Consider the following 18,466-nt stretch of genomic DNA (forward strand, 5'->3'; position numbering starts at 1 on the left):
GCATGGAACAAAACTGCTACAACTATACAAAGTTTTGCAAGCTGTGTGCTAGTTTAACGTTCCAAGCTTGTACAAAGAGGCTAATATGCACCACCTCTGTATTAACTATGGCGGAGGCTATTAGAGGTTTACATTTCATATCTTTTGCATGCACAAGTTAATTATTTTCAATGGAGGTGCATGATTTGCTTGCGTTTTCCAGGCGCTCCTGGTTGAAAACAGCATGCCGCGAGTCAAATGACAAGAATTGACCGATCATCCTCATACTTTGTATGGAATATACATTTCTACTCTGGCCTAAAAACAAAAAAAAATAAATAAGACAAAATCAAACCAAAGAATTTTGTAATATAGTTGATCAAAAGTGCATTTTCAGACAGAGGTTCAGTGGTCTTGTTCCATAAAAAAGGGAAATACTTAGCTAATACGTAGCTTAGATTTACATTAGGCAAATAATATTTCTATATTAATTTATACATAATTTATTTTCAGTGTAAAATTATTTGTTTAAATGCCAATTTTATTTTATTTTTTTCTTATTATTAAGTCCAAAGAAAAATAGACAAAGATTTTTTTTATATTATTTTGTGCTGTATTATTTGGTTACTGAGCAGCAATAAATAACACTTTAAAATAAGGAGTTTTTATATGATTCTTCAAAACTAGTAGGGTTTTAAATTAATGAACGTATAACAATTGTGATTATTCCTCAGACTATAACCGTACAACCAAAATCTATAATCGTTGCACGATTATGAGAAAGGCATGGGGAAACTAGTTTACCAGTCATCTCAATGACTAATAACAAACAACAGGTATTTGAAAAGTAAAAACATTATCTATATGAACAGCCACATTTTTTTTGTCTTTATAATAGAACATTAACATTATAAGACAAACAGGACAGCAGCAATGCTATTAGATTTTATTCCCATCGTTCAATCGGATTTACTGGTGTCTATGTTTATACAGTGCCCACAGTTGAGTGATATTTCAAAAAATAATTATCACAATATCATGTTTCATGTAATTCATTATTGATAATTATTGAATATTTTTAACAATCCATTTAGGAATATTAGGATTTTTAACCACTTTATTTTATTTTACCAACATTAGTAAGGCAAATAGTTTTAATAGTCAAAAATTAAAATATTTACACAAAAAACGTATCTGATCTCTTTTTAATTAAATAATCATAAGTGTTAAAGAGACTCTTAAACTTTTGATTTACTCTTGATAATTAAAATGTGTGTAATGGTAAAGTGCAAATGCAGAACAATCAAGGCAAACTTTAAGGTGTTAATAATAATAATACAGTAAACCTCAAACTCGGTGAACAAAACAAATTATGAGAATAAAATCTGAGCTTTAAACAAACCAGCCATCGATATTCAAAAAAATACTCCAACATTAAAAATTGCTTAGTTGGATGACTACATTATCACTATGCTAAAAACTCTTTCAGATGGGGAGCTAGTTCCTGGGATGCACAAGAAAAGAAACCAAAAAGCACCTATGGTGACATCCTTACATGCTTTTTTATTTACAATCTCCTTACTGCTGCTAGACACTGCACTCATTTTCGGGTGTGTTGTTATTCTGACCTGAAGTGACAAGCGCTAGTGCATGGACTCATTCATTTTCGATGTGCTTTGCGCTTGCACTCCCCTGCCATATTTCTGTAACTAGGCGACCACCAACCATTTCCTCTGAGGAAAACAAATTGACTAAAGATTTTTTGCTAAAGCTCAGATACAAGTTTTTGGAGAAGAGTACAAAGCACTGCAGTGTTTAGATGCATTGTGTTTGTCTGAGGTAATTAGTCTGCCAATGTGTAGATTCTAGGGATGTAACGGTATCAGAATTTCACGTTACGATAATACCTCGGTATGGAAGGCACGGTACGGTATTTATTGAATAATTTACAGGAAAAACAAAACTAATGAAAAGACTCGAAAAAAGTGCCAAAAGTACAAGCATGTCAAACTTAGGTCCTAGAAAAGGGGTATCAAACTCAGTTCCTAAAGGGCCGCAGCCCTACACAGTTTAGTTCCAACCCAACTCTAACACACTAAGGCCCAATCCCAATTCTACCCCTTAGCCCTTCCCCTTACCCTACCCCTCGTTTTGCGCGTTCACGCCAAGGGGTAGGGGTGTCCCAATTTTTTTTAGCTTGAAGGGGTAGGGCTAAGGGGAAGGGGTGAATAGCCCTTAGAACGAAGATTTTTCAGGACCACACTCAAATAAAGGAGTAAGAAACTTTCCCAGAATACACCTGCCACAACGGCAGTATTGCTGAACCCGGAAGTAAGGAGATCCACAAATTAGTATTTTTTGACATTATTACACATTTTTACGACAGACAAACACGTTTTAATATATTCATAACATAAGCATGCGATCCCAATGAGATATGATGACGTGTGCAAGTGCTGTAGTGCTGTCCCAATTCTCAGGGGCAAATTTCGAAGCCCTTCCCCTTACCCCTCGGTTGTAAGGAATAAGGAAAAGGGGCAGGGGTACAAAAATAGAATTGGGATTGGGCCTTAAGCTGCGGTCACACTGAACTTTTCTCCCCATAAACTTCCATTCATATGCACGCAAATGCATCAGACCGAAGCTCGTGCGACAAGTTTTGCAGTTCGATGCACTGCAAAGTTCAGGCTTGGTGCATGGATCAATCTCTCGCTTTTTTAAATGTCTAATAATCTTGTTTAATCCCGCCCCTTTTCGCAGAGCCGTATGATAATTAGAGTTTGAGCATGCAAAATTCTGCCATACGGTGATGCAAAAAGGTAAAGGCATTAAACAAGATGATTAGACACTTTAAAAAGTGAGCGATTGATCCATGTGTCACATTTCTGTGCAGAAAGGTCATGTTTTGATCTTCGATAATTTCACGCATCCATGTGATGCAGTTTCGCAGATCAGAGTTCATCAAGCTTGAACTTTGCAACACAGCGAACTGCGAAACTTGTCGCACAAGCTTGCATTTTCAGTCAGTGACATTCGCATCCATATAAATGGAAGTCTATTGGGCGAAAAGTGCAGTGTGATTGCGGCTTTAAATGTGTTGAAGCAGGGTTGGAACTGCAAACTCTGTAGAACTGCGACAAGAAACTAAGTTTAAGTGCATATTGCTGTGTTTACACCAGATGCGAAGGAGCGTCAAGCGCGAGTGATTTACATGTTAAGTCAATGAAACGTGCATATAGACATGCTGCTGCGTGTTCCGCTCGAATAGCGCGTCGCTAATGATGTAAATGACATGAATGGCGCGAAAGGCGGGATATGCAAGGATGGCAAAACGCAAACTGAGCCTTTTGTGCATTTGATGCTCTTAACGCGCGTTTTCAAAAATGTGAACTTAAGCGGACATTCGCAACGTGTTAACCAATCAGGAGCTTGCTCTTGTGAGGGAATGATTGTGATGTAAGGCCTGTTGTTGGAGCCCAGGGGGAAATCCCAAAGCCCACACCAACAACAGTTTATCAAACTGGGCTTGGGTCAGTCAGAAGCACCGCTGTAAGCCTTCATCATCCAGGTTAAGTTTCTGGAGGAGTTTATGAGCTCACAAAGCTGGATCCATCACTGAAAGGATCTAATGGACTCAGACACAGCCCTAAACGTATCAACGCTGTTTTTCAGCCTTCATAAAGCACATAAACACTGTTATTTTTTTCATAAAATCCATGCTAGTCATTTAGCAATGAAGCTCTCTGTCACTGGGCAGACAGAAGCATTGCCCATCATACGAATCCGCGTCTGATCTGAAGTGAATTTGACGCACGAATGAAGTGGATTTGACATGCAAATGAAGCAGGGTTTGACAAACGAATAAAGCAAGTAAACTCAAAAGTTGACACAGCTATTTACGCGCGAATAGCTCGATTTATCCGCACGTTCCTTGTCTGGTGTGAACACAGCTTAAGAGTGAGTAATTAATAACAGATTTTTTATTTTTGGTTGAGCTAACCCTTTTATTAACCCCAAGCACAACAGAGGCTATTACTAATTATGAGTAAGATGATTAAGTATTGAAGTTCAAATGACCCATTAAAAACTATCACACCTCTCTCATGGACAAAAATAGCATTTACGAATATTTTCAATGTATTAAACTTAATAAAAAGGTGATCCTGCCCTGTGACTTTGAGTACCTTCAGGTCGTGTGCTTATATGTTGGTCGTGTGCTTATACACATATATGTTCATAAAACATAGCATTTTAAGACAAAATACTGACCAATGCCCAAAATTACTCAGAATGTGAATATTTTAATCTCAATGCTCTAAATCTATCTGTCTTATTTTGGCCTAAGAGTTCCAAAAATTTATTTCAGATACAGTAAAGAAATGCTCAGGTAAAATCAGACCATGATTGCTATTACCAATCTGTTTACAGGTTTCAAAATAAATAAATCATTTAAAAGCCGATTGTGTAGTGGTGTTTGTGTTCATGTTTAAGTGCTAGTCTAATTTCAACATGGTGTTTATAGAAGACGTTTAATAGCATTGGTCTTCACGTTAACGTTATTCTGTGCATCCTACATTACAAACTGAAAACCAGCTATAGCAATCACCTGTGTGCTTTGTTTTGCTTGGGAACTAATGTGGTCGGAACCAAAGATTTATCTACTGTTTTCTCTGTAATACTATCAATCGGTGGACTTGTACATTCCGACAGGTTGATGCAGAATCGCTTCATAGCTCATTACCATAAAGTTAACCTCATTTTGACTCAACTCGATGTCCACACTTTCCAAAATACGCCACGACTCTTTACCGTTAAAATTAATGACTTCTGACTACTTTGGCGGGGGCGGTGAATGAACAGTTACACCAAGTTTGGGCTGAATACACTAAACTGTGGATGAGACTTAGACTCACGACCACATTTGTCAAACTCATTGCCAAATTCGTCCAATTGTTATTCAAGAATAGTTCAACTGATTAGACTGAATGCCATGTTTAGTCATTATGACCCAAAGATGATTTGGTAGGACTTTTATAAAAAGTAGTTATTTTTTATGGAGCAATTACCTATACCTTACTGTCGAGTTCAAAGGCTTTTTCTTTGGTGTTTTTTTATGTTAAACAGGCTAGTATGTCATTCTTCAAGTGTTTTGCAACTTGTAAGTATGACAACTGTATGGGCAAGATGAACCAGTTGAACCAAATTTAATTTAGATTAGTTTTCCTCACTGATGAATGCAAAACAATTACTCAAGACTACTGATTAATAGTGCATACCAACTCTAATCACAAACTACACTTCTAAAGAAACACTTCAGGCACATCAGACGCCACAGGAATATATGAGGGAGAAAGAGAAACATCCTCTGAAGGACAGTCAATGACAATACAAGGAAGTCGCCATATTTCCAGTTGGTTATATCATTTCTCTAATGTCTTTCCATGCCCAGCCCTCTGACTCTTTTGGCCTTCATACTGAACGTACAGTCCATTAGCAACACCAAGAGAACGTCATGTTGAGGCATTGCAAGAAACAGAGAGCACTCTGAGCCTCATGGGCTTCTGGAACTCAAACTCGCCATGACCTTTTTGCTTAAAGCCCTCCTTAATGCACAGCTAACCCAGCAACATGCCCAAACAAACCCCTGCTGCTTCCTGCCATCATCTTCAGCATATCCTCCGGGGCCGGTTTCAGTCAATTCAGCATTTCTCCTCCTCCAACGGCTGTCACATTCCCTCCCTCACTGTCTCTAGAACTATGTCTACATGCACATGTCATAATGTGAATTATATTAAAATAGGCCTCCTACATGCTGGGTTACAGCTGCATGGCCAGTTGATAGCCTGTAGGCTGAGACTATATATTGTACATCCTGTTTCCATATGGTTTAGCACTGGACTGATTCTGGAACATGATTAAACCTAGTGGCTACATAAATTAACTGTGTTGTCGCCTCACAACGGATGTGTCTGGTCCTGTCTGGACCAAGAAGCTGCTAGTGGACACACCAAATGGATGACAACGAGAACATACATTATGCATCTAAGGAGAGAGAATGTGCGCACATATAGACCGTCAACAAAGCAGTGTTTATGTACCATTTTCACAGTACATCTCAATTCAAATATTTAAGAAATGCAACGAAATGAAAGCCATTGCCTTTTGATGTTTGCTTTGCTTCGTCACTTCGATTGTTGTCCTCATGCTGTGACTCATAGCTGAACAGCCAATCTGGCTGCTCTCGTTCACTGATGGCCAACATCGATTCTACATAGCAGGGCTCAACAAAAAGGATTGTCCGGTGGCCCGGGGCCAGCGTGAAAGACGCTCGGGACAATAGACAGGATTGTTACTGGCCCCTATCGGCTAAAAACGATGAGCACGTTGTTATTTTTTTTCCCGGAAGCTGGTAACCAGTACAGTGAAAAGATGGTGACATGGCGGCAACATCAAACTATGAGGCTAAAAGAAAGTGCCTGTTTCTAAAATCTTGGAAGCAGATAATAACATGGGTACAAAATTAAGAATCTGGGGAAAAAAACAAAACACAAAAAAAAAAAAAAGTTGTCGTCAGTTTGGCAATCCACTTTTATAAAAAATATTTAGAGTTGCAATAAAATACCAGCACATTTCCATACTGCTCTTTTATTTGCATAAAATATTGAATTTTGCTCATCATACATTTAACATTTTGAAAATGTTTAAATTCTAGATTCACAGACATTATTTTGCCACATTATTTAAAATATGTGGCTAAGACATAGTTATTAACTTTTAATTTTTTTTTGCGGGGCAAATAACTTTGGCAGGGCAAATAAAAATCTCAACCACTGGCCCGATCGGCCCAGTAGAAAAAATCCTTATCGTTGAACCCTGCATGGTCAATCACGCATTGAGGGATGACATGTAGAACACACCACACAAACTAGTCGGACATATGCTCAACGATGGCCAAACACAGCCAACAATTGGCTTGGTGTGTCCCAGCCATTTTTAGTGCCAAACACGCCTTGTAAATCACAGGAATTACATTCTAAAAGCAGCCCGCAATAGATGAAATCTGCAAAGTAGTCTGCTTTATTTTTTTCAATTATTATAGATGTTTTAAGGCTGTAAAACACCTAAAAACTCTCTTTTCCCAGAAAAGTAAAAACATTTTCACAATTTTCTCTCTTGTTTAAATACTCGTGTAGCTTCTACCTTCCTTTAGCATGTGCAGAAGTCCAACTTTTTGTGAGATGGTTAGCATCTTCCTCTGCCTTTTGGGTGATTCCTCATATGCCTTTGCCGATGCAGAATGTTTCGTCGACATTGCGGGGTTTGTTGGGGAAAAAACTTCATAATTACACTGCTAGTGATCAAAGATTTGTCAATTTGGCAAGTTGAAAGCATTCTGTACTGTACAGGAGACACGGCATGGAGGGGATTGAGTGACAGTGATCCAAAGCCAATCAGGATGCAGAACACAATGTTTTAATCAGGAAATTTCTAAATGGACAACACAATGTGCATGCACAAAAAAGCATGTCAAATTGCACACAAAAAAATATCCACGATCTGCGACACAGCGAAAGGTGAACCGCGTTATGACAAGGGACCACAGTATACAATGATGGAACTTTAAAGCAAATATGAGCAAATTTGTTCAAAACAACAACAACATGTATAGAATAAATTTAAAATTTTTGATATTTTAATGACCCAGCAGACACAGGATGTCAACATAGTGTCGGATTGACGTTGTACCCCAAAGTCGCGTGGACGTTGCTTTTGATTGGAAATGAAAATTAGGTTGACGTGAGAACCCAAAGTCAGGCTGATGTCAATGTCCAACCTAAAATCAACCAAACATCAATGTCTAATAATGATACTGCATGATGTTGTGTGGACGTTACCACTATGCCGTCTATCAGACGTTGGGATTTTGATTTGCCATACATGATGAATAAATGTCAGTTTTTGACGTCAATATAACGCTGGTTTAAGATGTTAACTTGACGTAGGATTTTGGTGACTTTCCAACACAACTTAAAATTTTAAAATATCAACGTCATTTTATGTCATTATTGGACATCAAAATAACGTCCTAAGACGCTGGCTAGACATTGAATTTTAGTCTCCTGACATCACAATCTAAATTTAACCTAACAGTAATGTATTAAGACGTCGTGTGCCTGCTGATAATAATAATAATTAGGGCTGCAAGATATTGGAGAAATCTAACATTGCGATTTTTTTTTACTTTCACCGGATGACATATATCTCTATTTGGAAAGAATTTATAATGTTAGATTGATTGGAATGATTCTGCAGTAGGACTGCATCTCCATAAAATCGAATAAACAATTTATACACTTTTTGGTGTTCGACACATTTTCGTAGTGGTCTGTGCTATTTGCAGTGCATTTCTGTATTTAAAGTGTTGTGAGTATTTTCATGCATAGCTATCTAGAAATACAATTTGAGAAAAAGATACAATTAAAAAAGTGTTTTGTTGTTTCCAGAGTCTGACAGTATTCAAGTACAGTAACTGAATGCTAAAAATTTGGCATTAAATAAAATTAATAATAGTTAATATCACAAATGGTGCAATTTATTATGATTTTAAAATCATTATACGATCCCACGCATCAAAAACACGTGCAAATGATAAATTATGATACAAAATCAACATTGGACATATCCTGTCTTGTGATTAATAAGAATGATCACGTTGTGATATTAATGCTGAAACGACATATTGTGCAGCCCTCGTAATAATGCAATAATATTTTTTAACTAAAAGCATTGCACATCTTTTATTTAAAAAGATCTTTTATTTACTTTTATTTAAAAGTTTTAACGTTTTGCTTTTTACCATCCTATTACTGCATTTGCTCCATTTTTACTAAAAACAAAAGTTAAAAAGTAAATTGACATTTCACATGTGCCCCAAAAAAATTTATACGGAATTACCACTATTAACTCCACAAGAATTAATGGAATATTACACCTGAATAGGCATGGGCCGGTATAAGATTTTGATGGTATGATAACCTTAGATAAAAATATCACGATTTCACAATATGACGGTATTTTGTTTACTGCTCAAAAAATAAGTTCTTTTTAAATGTCTGGGTAAAAAATAAAAAAAATTTCCCCTTTGAACACAATATATTTTATTTTGAGAAACATTTCAAATATTTTGGAGCAGTAAACATGTCAGGCTAAATAATTAAAATAAATCATTGACTTCAGATTTCTTTACAATTTAAAACGGCATCTTTGGATAGCTTTTCTGCAGGAGATGCTGTTATCCTAAAACACAAACAAACCTAAAAAAAAAAAAAAAAGAATAAAAAATCTTACATGTACCTTAGAAACGGTATGGCAGAAAATGTTGGCGGTTTTATAACCTTAACTTTTCCAAACCACGCTATACCTTGAAAACGGTTATCGTCCCATGCCTACACCTGAATGTGTAATACATGAACGACCAAAACATTTCTACTTAATCAACATTAACACAAAACCGTTTAAATCCTTTGTTAAAAACTATGCATTTGTAGAATATTTTAATGCATCTCTTCTCTGTTAAAATATACCCAAATGAGTAAAAAGTATTCAACTTTAATGTGGCTAAAAAAATTTATTTAAGTATTTCCTTTATTGGGGCAAGGCAGTGGCGCAGTAGGTAGTGCTGTCGCCTCACAGCAAGAAGGTCGCTGGTTCAAACCTCAGCTCTGTTGGCGTTTCTGTGTGGAGTTTGCATGTTCTCCCTGCCTTCGCGTGGGTTTCCTCCGGGTGCTCCGGTTTCCCCCACAGTCCAAAGACAAGCGATTACAGGTGAATTGGGTAAGCTAAATTGTCCGTAGAGCAGGGGTCTCAAACTCAATTTACCTGGGGGCCGCAGGAGGCAAAGTCTGGGTGAGGCTGGGCTGCATAAGGGATTTCACAAAAAAAAGTCCTCAAATGTCATTATTAACAGTTTTAATTATTTCTTCTGAACATGAAGTGTCCTGAACATTAATAGAACATTTAGTGAAGATTATGAACAGTTCTTCTGAACATGGCAACTTTTGCCTACTTCTTGCTGCCAGAGACTTGACAGCACTTCTTCTCACAAATCTGAACTACATTTGGCTTTAGAGCGGAAGCAGTTGAGACCCTCAGTATGGCTTGAAGATGATCATCATTAAGTCTAGACCTGTACTTTGACTTATTGAAGTCCTAGGGAAAAAAGTGGGGGAACTCACTCAAAACTTCCATTCCCTCACCTAAAAAAAAGGCTTATATATGTATAAATAAAACACCCCCACCCCACTCCAGTCACATCAGTCTGTACCAGTCTGTATCTACCTATAATATATATAAGATGCAGGGCAGGCACGTGCACACATAGGGCTCAACCTGTGCAGAGCACATGCCCTTTTTAGTCTTGCATAGAAAGTGCCCTTCCAAAATGATCAAAAGTGCCCCCGCGACGTGACACACCCTCGGTCCCGCCCTTCAGTAGGCGCGCGATAACACTGCTCTTGAGTATGCGCGCGACAACACAGCTGATCAAGACGCGCGCGACAACGCGCATTGAGTGACAAGCGCGCTGTGTACGGATAGAATCAGCGGAGCGGGTAGCGCTCTCTCTCCCCGCTCCGCTGATTCTGTCAGTGTACAGTGGTCGCCGCGGGCCACAAAATATTGCACTGATGGCCGCAAATGGCCTGCGGGCCGCGAGTTTGAGACCCCTGCCGTAGAGTATGAGTGTGTGTGTGAATGTGTGTGTGTATGTTTCCCAAACATGGGTTGCGGCTGGAAGGGCATCCGCTGCGTAAAAACTTGCTGGATAAGTTGGCGGTTCATTCCGCTGTAGCGACCTCGGATTAATAAAGGGAATAAGCCGACAAAAAAATGAATGAATGAATTTCCTTTATTTAAATACACAAAATTTGGTCTCTGGTGTCCAATACGTTGTAACCAGTTGAACAGACTGAAAGTGACTTTTAAGGATACAATGAGAATATAGGGATGGCCCTCCTCCGGCCCTAAAACTAAGATTAGAATTAGATAGGGATGCATAAGGTTATTAAGAGCAAAGAGTAGTTAAATGTTGGGATGTAAATGAGGGACAGATTTATCTTGAAGAATGAAGAGGAAATGAGAAGAACAATAGGGTAACGCAAGTATTTTTGGTACAGATGGTAAAACGGAAGGGATGGAAAAAGGATCCTTATAGAAACTACTATATGTAAAACTGAAGTTGCATCACAGGCTGTGATCGTTCTTTCATTCCTCCCCCATCAAACAGAGGAAGAAATGGGGGAAAAAGCAAACTTGTCATCAAAATAAGAAAGGATAATGTGCTGGTTGCTCCACAATATATTTGATCCAAAACGTCAAACACATCAGTCCATACAAGATGTGTTACATTTTGTTGCATTATGACTTGAGAATAATGAGTTATATTCAACTGAAGATCTACTGTTGACCAATATGAATATGTGGAAATTGCAATGCATTTTTGACTGACGCTTTATGATCAGATCAATAAAAATAACGGTCATAATGGTCATAAACCAACTAGCTGGTTATTAGATTACCATGCTGACCGTCCCTAAATTGCATCGATCAAGGTCACTTCACTTTTCATGTTAGCAGTGCGTTGCTTATGTACTTGAATCCAAGCTGCCATGACTAAGCATATTTTAACCGTTGCTATTAGCAGTATGTGTCAAACTTTAATTTTTCTACAAAAAAAAAAAAAGCCTTTGTTAAAGCAATTGAGTGTAATTCTGATAAGGCTGTGAGGTTGTATTGTTTTGATGGGTGAAGCACTTTGAGTGAGTGAATGTGTATTCTCTAGTGGTCATGGTGAGGGTGCTATCAGCAAATCACGCTGTAGGCTGTTGTAGAAGCTAGTTCCACCCACAGAGCACAAAAAAAGAGCTGAGCCCGAAAGATTGTTCACCATTTCTGCTATGTGATATTGATCTCAATGAGGGAGTTATCAGGCAGAAAATTACCGCAAGGGGTTTGGCAGCTTACACACACACAACAGAACACGAAAGAGGCGGGAGAAGGGCGGGGTGAAAAGGAAATGGAAATGAGGTACAAACATCAGTAGCTGAATTAAGAAAACTATTAATGACAGGGCCATAAACTCAGCTGTGCTCCCTAGCGGCTCACATACACATGAAAAAGGGTGTGGATGAGTGCGCAGAGAATCATACACCTCAATAATTTAATTTTGTTGATTCTTTATCTGGGTATTGGATAATCCTGTCTGCCACTGTTTCCTTATGTATTCAAAGCAGGGTGGTTATTGCAAAATGTCAAATTCTCTGACTTTCCCCCAATTTCCTCTGACTAAAAACATCAATTTTCATGACCTATAATAAATAGCAAAAATAGATAGCAGTGTTGAGCAGTCCCTCCAGAAATTAGCGATTCTGCAATAGCTAAATTGAACGCCTATTTTAGAGGATAAAAAAATTAATTGTAATATACATGCTAATTTAAATGTTATTATTAAACAAATTTTAACTGGTTTGTTTATTGTTGATCATTTAAAGTCATTCATGAGTAGGTATTATAGAGTATTAAAATCGTTGCAATTTCGCCAAGCAATTTGGCTAGCAGGCTCATTATACAGTAGACTGCAAGGGGTAGACTTCATCTGAACTACAGATGGACAGATGCATGCCAGAGGGAATACGGATGTGTTCTGTAACACTCGCCCTTACAAAAAACACCAGCCAGAGCAAATGCACTTTCTCTCAGTTTATGAACTTAATCCCTGGGAGATAAAAGCACTAAAGCTAGTACCGACCCGAATCAAACCACAGCTGCGTAGATGCATGATTAACAAGTGCCCATACCTGCATTGCATTATCATACTCCTAAATAGGATCATGTTAGCATATTGGCTAGCATATAGCCTTCAGACAAAAACATCAGGTCACACTAAACTACATTTTGTTAACAGTAACAAATTCTGTACCTGTGTCTCATAGTTATACAAAACACTGTGTTCTTACGCCTCATTCACACAAGGCATCAGCTTTAACACTTCCCGTTTGCTTTGAATGGGTAACGTCAGGCCTTGCCGAACTGCATTGTGGATCCATCTGCGCCGCTGCAGTGGTGTTACTCGCTGCAGAAGTTGGGACTTTCTCAACTTTTCAAGCACCGACGGAAGCGTCTCTGCTATGACAATCGTGTCAGATGCAACTTCAGCATATGCACAAGCACTTTTAATTCAAGTGCTTCTGGTAAACTGTCAAGCTATTATAAAATCGCTACGTTTTTAGGTCAGATTACTTTTAATAATCAGTGATCTTCACTGCCTGATTGATATACAATATAGAGTGGGTGTCCGACCAAACAAAAAGCACTGCATTAGAATCAATTTTTCTGAGCCATGTCTTTAGAATAGGGAAATTTAGTTTCAGCGCTAGCCTGCTGCTAATGGCGGCACTTGCATTTACAGTCTTTTACCTTATTTTCCACTTGAACAACTAAATGAAAACTTAAATCTATTTAACTGATTGTATTTCAATTGCATTACAACATCGCTGTTGTAAAAGGAATCTTATGAATCTGAAAATGTCACATAATCCTTTCACTGGAAGTTTATTGTTGGCTAAAAACACTAGCTGTGTATATACCACATTTAACTGGCTCTACTTGCAACGTTCTGAGAAGGATACAAACCCCCAGATGGTCAGTAGGTAGAACAAGTGTGCTAAAGTTCACTAATGTGCATCAAGCCTTAAAGAGTGAGGTTTACCATCATAGCTTTTACTGGCAAGTCTCTATTACAATCACTCCAGTAAACCTACAACTGTGCAAGCGGAATTAGTTGCAGTAGCACCACAGCCTGGATTTTAAGCAGGATTAGATGCCATGTCAACCAAAGACCAACAAACTCAGATATTTGCATACAATTACCATTAGTCTTAAGCAGATAGCAAACACTTGATTTCACTGTACCCTTTTATTAATCTTATCCACATACTTAATAACCTATATAACGATAGCTAATTTCAATACCTCACTGTAGTTCAATGTAAAATATCCTGTTTTTGCAGTACTGCTTACCTGTTGTCTCAATGTAATGAATGCACTTTTCAATGAAGAGTGGAATGGGCCGCTCAGGGGTGACAACATTGGCCAAGGGAACTCCAAAGTAGTTACTCTCAGGAGGCTTGGACAAGGATGTCTGACGAGCCTTTGGCCGTGTTTTCTGTAAGACAGGAGAAGAACTTGAACTTGATAAAATGACAACGACCAAAGAAGGTGCAATACAAATACACTAAGTCCTTACAAAAGAACAGCATTAAAATAGTAGGTATTTTATTAAAGACAAACAAAAAAAAAAAGCATTTTAACATCTTAAATGCAGGCTGAACTAAATCTGAGGTTACTCTGAATTTGACTTCATATCCACTAAAATAAGCTTTACACCAGTTGTTTGAAATGCTCACAACCCAGTACTGGGAAACACACATACACTCTTGAACACACACTACAGCCAATTTAGTTTATTCAGTTCACCTATACTTTATGTCTTGGGACCGGTGGGGAAACCGAAGCACCCGAAGTAAAACCACACCTGCACGAGGAGAACCAGCAACCTTCAGGACTCGAACCAGTGACCTTCTTGCAGTGAGGTCACAGTGCTAATCACTGAGCCACAGTGCCACCCCGAAATCTATACATGGTTGTCTCATGTCCCTGGATCTATGGGGCATCTGACCACCATAATACTCAAGTTGACTTGGCAGATGTGATTTAGGCAAAATCCATGGGTTCAAAGCAAACACCATACACATTCCACATCATCACACGCAACGTTAATTCACCTCTATTTGTCATTGATCATTTGTAAGTCTTATGCAAATACTTAATTCCATGTTAAGTGTGAACCCAGCATAACATCGATGTTAAGGTAAGTTGGCTGTGACTTAAGCTTAGAGATCTCCTCCAGCCCTTGAAAGTTAAATTAGTTCTGAGAAAAGATCTAAAATCGCACCTTGGCTCTAAAGGTCAAACAGTTACATTCAGAATAAATTTAAAAGTATTGCTACTTGTCAATAAATCACTAAATGGCCAAGGAACTTAATACATTACAGATATGCTTACTGAATACCAACCTAACAGATCACTCAGAGCTTCAGGATCATATAAATTAGACATTCCAAGGGTCCACCTTCAGCTACTACACCCACAGCCACCGGAATCAGCTTCCAGAAATGATCAGATATGCTCCAACATAAGGCACATTCAAATCCAGACTTAAACACATCTGTTTAGCTGTGCCTTTACTGAATGAGCACTGTGCTATGTCCAAAAGATCACACTATTGTGTCTCTCTTTTCTGTTTCATTCTTTTATTGGCTGTTTTAACCAATTTTAATCAGTTTTTATATTATTATTTTATTACTTGTCTCTTTTATTCCTGTTTATGTAAAGCACTCTGACTTGTCACTGTGTATAGTGTGCTATATAAAGTTGCCTTGCCTTGGCTTTTCAGTTTGTACCTTGTCCTCTTAAATGCATCTATTAGCTTAATATCTCAAACACTAAATAAAACCACTGTGTAACTGACCCAAACCTTGGTCAATCATTCATGCTATAGACCTTTTTTATGGCTGCTGCATGGAGGGCGCCATAGCGACCAGCGTCTTCCGGTAGAATGCTAAAAACTTCCGTTTATAGCGTGTACAACTGGTAATTTGCGCTCCGAAAATGGGTTTCAATAACGTTTTTAATGGATAACAGAGTGTTTTTTGTGACACACAACTTAGAAATGTGTCTGTTAAAGCCGTTATAATCTGTCACATGTGGTTCAAGCGCGTCAGAAATACGAGAAAAACGTTCTCCTAGTTCACGTGTCTGCCGTCAGATATACAGTGTGTGTGTGTGCGTTCCCGGCCTGTCAGATGTTAGCTCAGCACACACACACACACACAGAGAGAAAGAGAGAGAGAGAGAGAGAGAGAGAGAGAAAGAGAGAGAGAGAGAGAGAAAGAGAGAGAGAGAGAGAGAGAGAGAGAAAACCAGAGTACTGGCATCAAACTTAACAGGTATGAAAATCGTGCAATTTACAAAAATTACCAATAAAAGTTTGTTATTGATACTCTGCTGGCTGATTTGCTGTTCATTCTAATCGCGAGCCGTTTGTGTTTTATTTCGTGTGTTGTTTTTACCACGGTTTGTGTTTTTCTGCCATTTGACACTAGCCTATATTTTCACTTTGTCACAGTTATTAAATCAGTGTGTCAGTGGCACAGTACAGGCTACGTGTGTGTGTCAAACATTTTGGTGAATTACATTTGTTTGGGCTGGTTATATATTTGAAATAAATGTTGACTTTAGCGAGGACAAGGCTTCATTTAAACTGCAGAAGATGCCGTCTGACAACGAGGGGAAAATGCCTCACAGCAGCTGTTTTCCATCCTATTAGATCGCATTTCTTTAAATGATTTGTCCAGGGGATGGTGCTGATGGACAACAGTATTAGTTCAAAGAGGATAAAAGCAGGTAAAATAGATTAAAACCATCGTTTCAAAGCTGTCCAAATGTGACTGTTTACACGCATCAGCTGCCGACCGGAAGTTCTTCGCATTCTCCTTGCGCATACACGCAAAGCATAATGGGTAATTTTGCGTTCCAAGAAAAAGGTCTATTGCAACAAAGTAACATTTTATATTGAGGTACAGTGGATGTGACTCAAGTTGAGAGTGACAAAAGATACTGCTCAGACCACCTCCCCACATCATGCCATTCCATAATGCAATGCAGCAGAGCATCACGGTTTATTGAATAGTGTGTCTGCAGTACTGTCAGGCAAGAGGAAAAAGTCATGATGCTTATTAGGCCAGTGTCTGTCTGCTACAGTATATAACTAAAAGGTAACCCGGATTCCATATACTGTACATCCACAGGTCAAAGCTCTGCTTTTCACACGTTCAGGAACTATGCCACAATTCCCTCACTTTCTCTCTCTTACTTTCCTTATTTCTGATTTCACCTAAATCCCCACTGGCTGCTCTCAATAGACGTTTACATAATTACCACCCTCCCCTCTTAAAGCTCTCAGTAAAGAATCTGTGCTCCAATTACAGTTCACAGGGAGTATTACTGGGATGGTGATGTTATGCAAAGGTAATGTGTTCACCCTGCAATACAGGTCACACAGCAACCCAGACCAAGGCACACAAAACAAACCAGCTTCATCATGTTTATAAGTGCTACTCCACCCATCTAAAAGATACTCTATTATGTTACAATTGGAATGAACCCCATGTTTGGTTATTTTATTCCTCAGTGACTTTCCAATCTATGCAGAAGTACTCTCAGATCTGAGAAACTTTGCATTGGAACAGTCCCTAAGTATCTCTACCATGCAACCATATGTATAGCAATGGCTTGGGAAAAGTTAAAGGGGGCGTTAGAAAGGAACTAGGTGACGTTGGGATTTAAAATATTCCATTTGTTGGTTGGGTGGTCCAGCGTTTCCATCCAATATAGAGAGAAATAGAGAGCGCTTTGACATTAGAAAGGGACTGTCTTTATTGAAAAGAACTTAAATCAGTTTTGACCCCTGGGGCTGGTGTGTTTTATGGGTTTCTTTATGGATCAATCCCAAAAGGCAATTGATGTAAGCAAGGTGATTTAACCCAATGGCCTCATTCTAACCCCATGGGAGTAATAAAGACTGTAGTGCAATGAGAAGGACTGGTGGCTCAATTCTTTCATTTGCCTTTAGGCTGAATGGGGACTGTGGTCACGGATATTCATGTGAATATCGCATATTATGGGAGTGACCGCTATAATATTACTCTATATGTACTTAAATGTGCTGTAGATGATTAGCTACAGGAATTATCAAGCAAGGAGAATAAATACAGGGGATCAGCACTCATCCACTCCGCAAAAAGACTCTGCTTGGTTTGACTTAAACCAGTTTGACCAAAAATTGGCTTTTCCACATATGAATCAAGGTACCCTAAATGATTAAAGTCAGTCCAGAAATGTAACACTCACTAAACACAATTAAATAAAACATTATTTTTTAATACAATTAAGTAAAACAGCCTATCAAGCTACAGCCTAAAGTCTGTAATTTGCATTCATAACTTGGTTCAAATACCTTCTCCAATCCTGGATGAAGCTAAATATAGAAAAAAGTGCAATAAAAAATAAACCATACCACCTTATATTTACATTTGTTAGACATAATGCAATATGTGTGAAGTAATGTGTCACAGAATTTAACCATTTAAACAATACAAACTATATAACCTGAACAATTCATTTAAAGGGTTGTGAGGAATATGCCTTTCTTAGAGCATTAACAGGTAAAGTATGCGTTGTGTGCTTATAAAACTATTTATAGGGAAATTTCTGTCTTTTTATGGATCGTTTTCTTCTATTTGGACCGTTTTCTTAAGTCATTTATCATATCATCATCTATAATTTAGAGAGATGTGTTACATATTTGATG

At 38.2% G+C, this 18,466-nt stretch overlaps 1 protein-coding gene across 1 annotated transcript in view; it reads right to left on the bottom strand.

Moving 5' to 3' along the window:
• The window catches only part of arhgap35a (Rho GTPase activating protein 35a), a 159,027-nt gene that overhangs the window by 38,381 nt on the left and 102,180 nt on the right, over positions 1-18,466 (bottom strand). The window contains exon 3 of the mRNA XM_001343600.7: positions 14,056-14,200. Within this exon, the coding sequence (XP_001343636.1) occupies positions 14,056-14,200 (145 nt within the window). The remainder of the gene's footprint in view (positions 1-14,055; positions 14,201-18,466) is intronic.

Source organism: Danio rerio, chromosome 15 (genome assembly GCF_049306965.1).
Source record: "Danio rerio strain Tuebingen ecotype United States chromosome 15, GRCz12tu, whole genome shotgun sequence".
Classification (NCBI taxonomy): domain Eukaryota; kingdom Metazoa; phylum Chordata; class Actinopteri; order Cypriniformes; family Danionidae; genus Danio; species Danio rerio.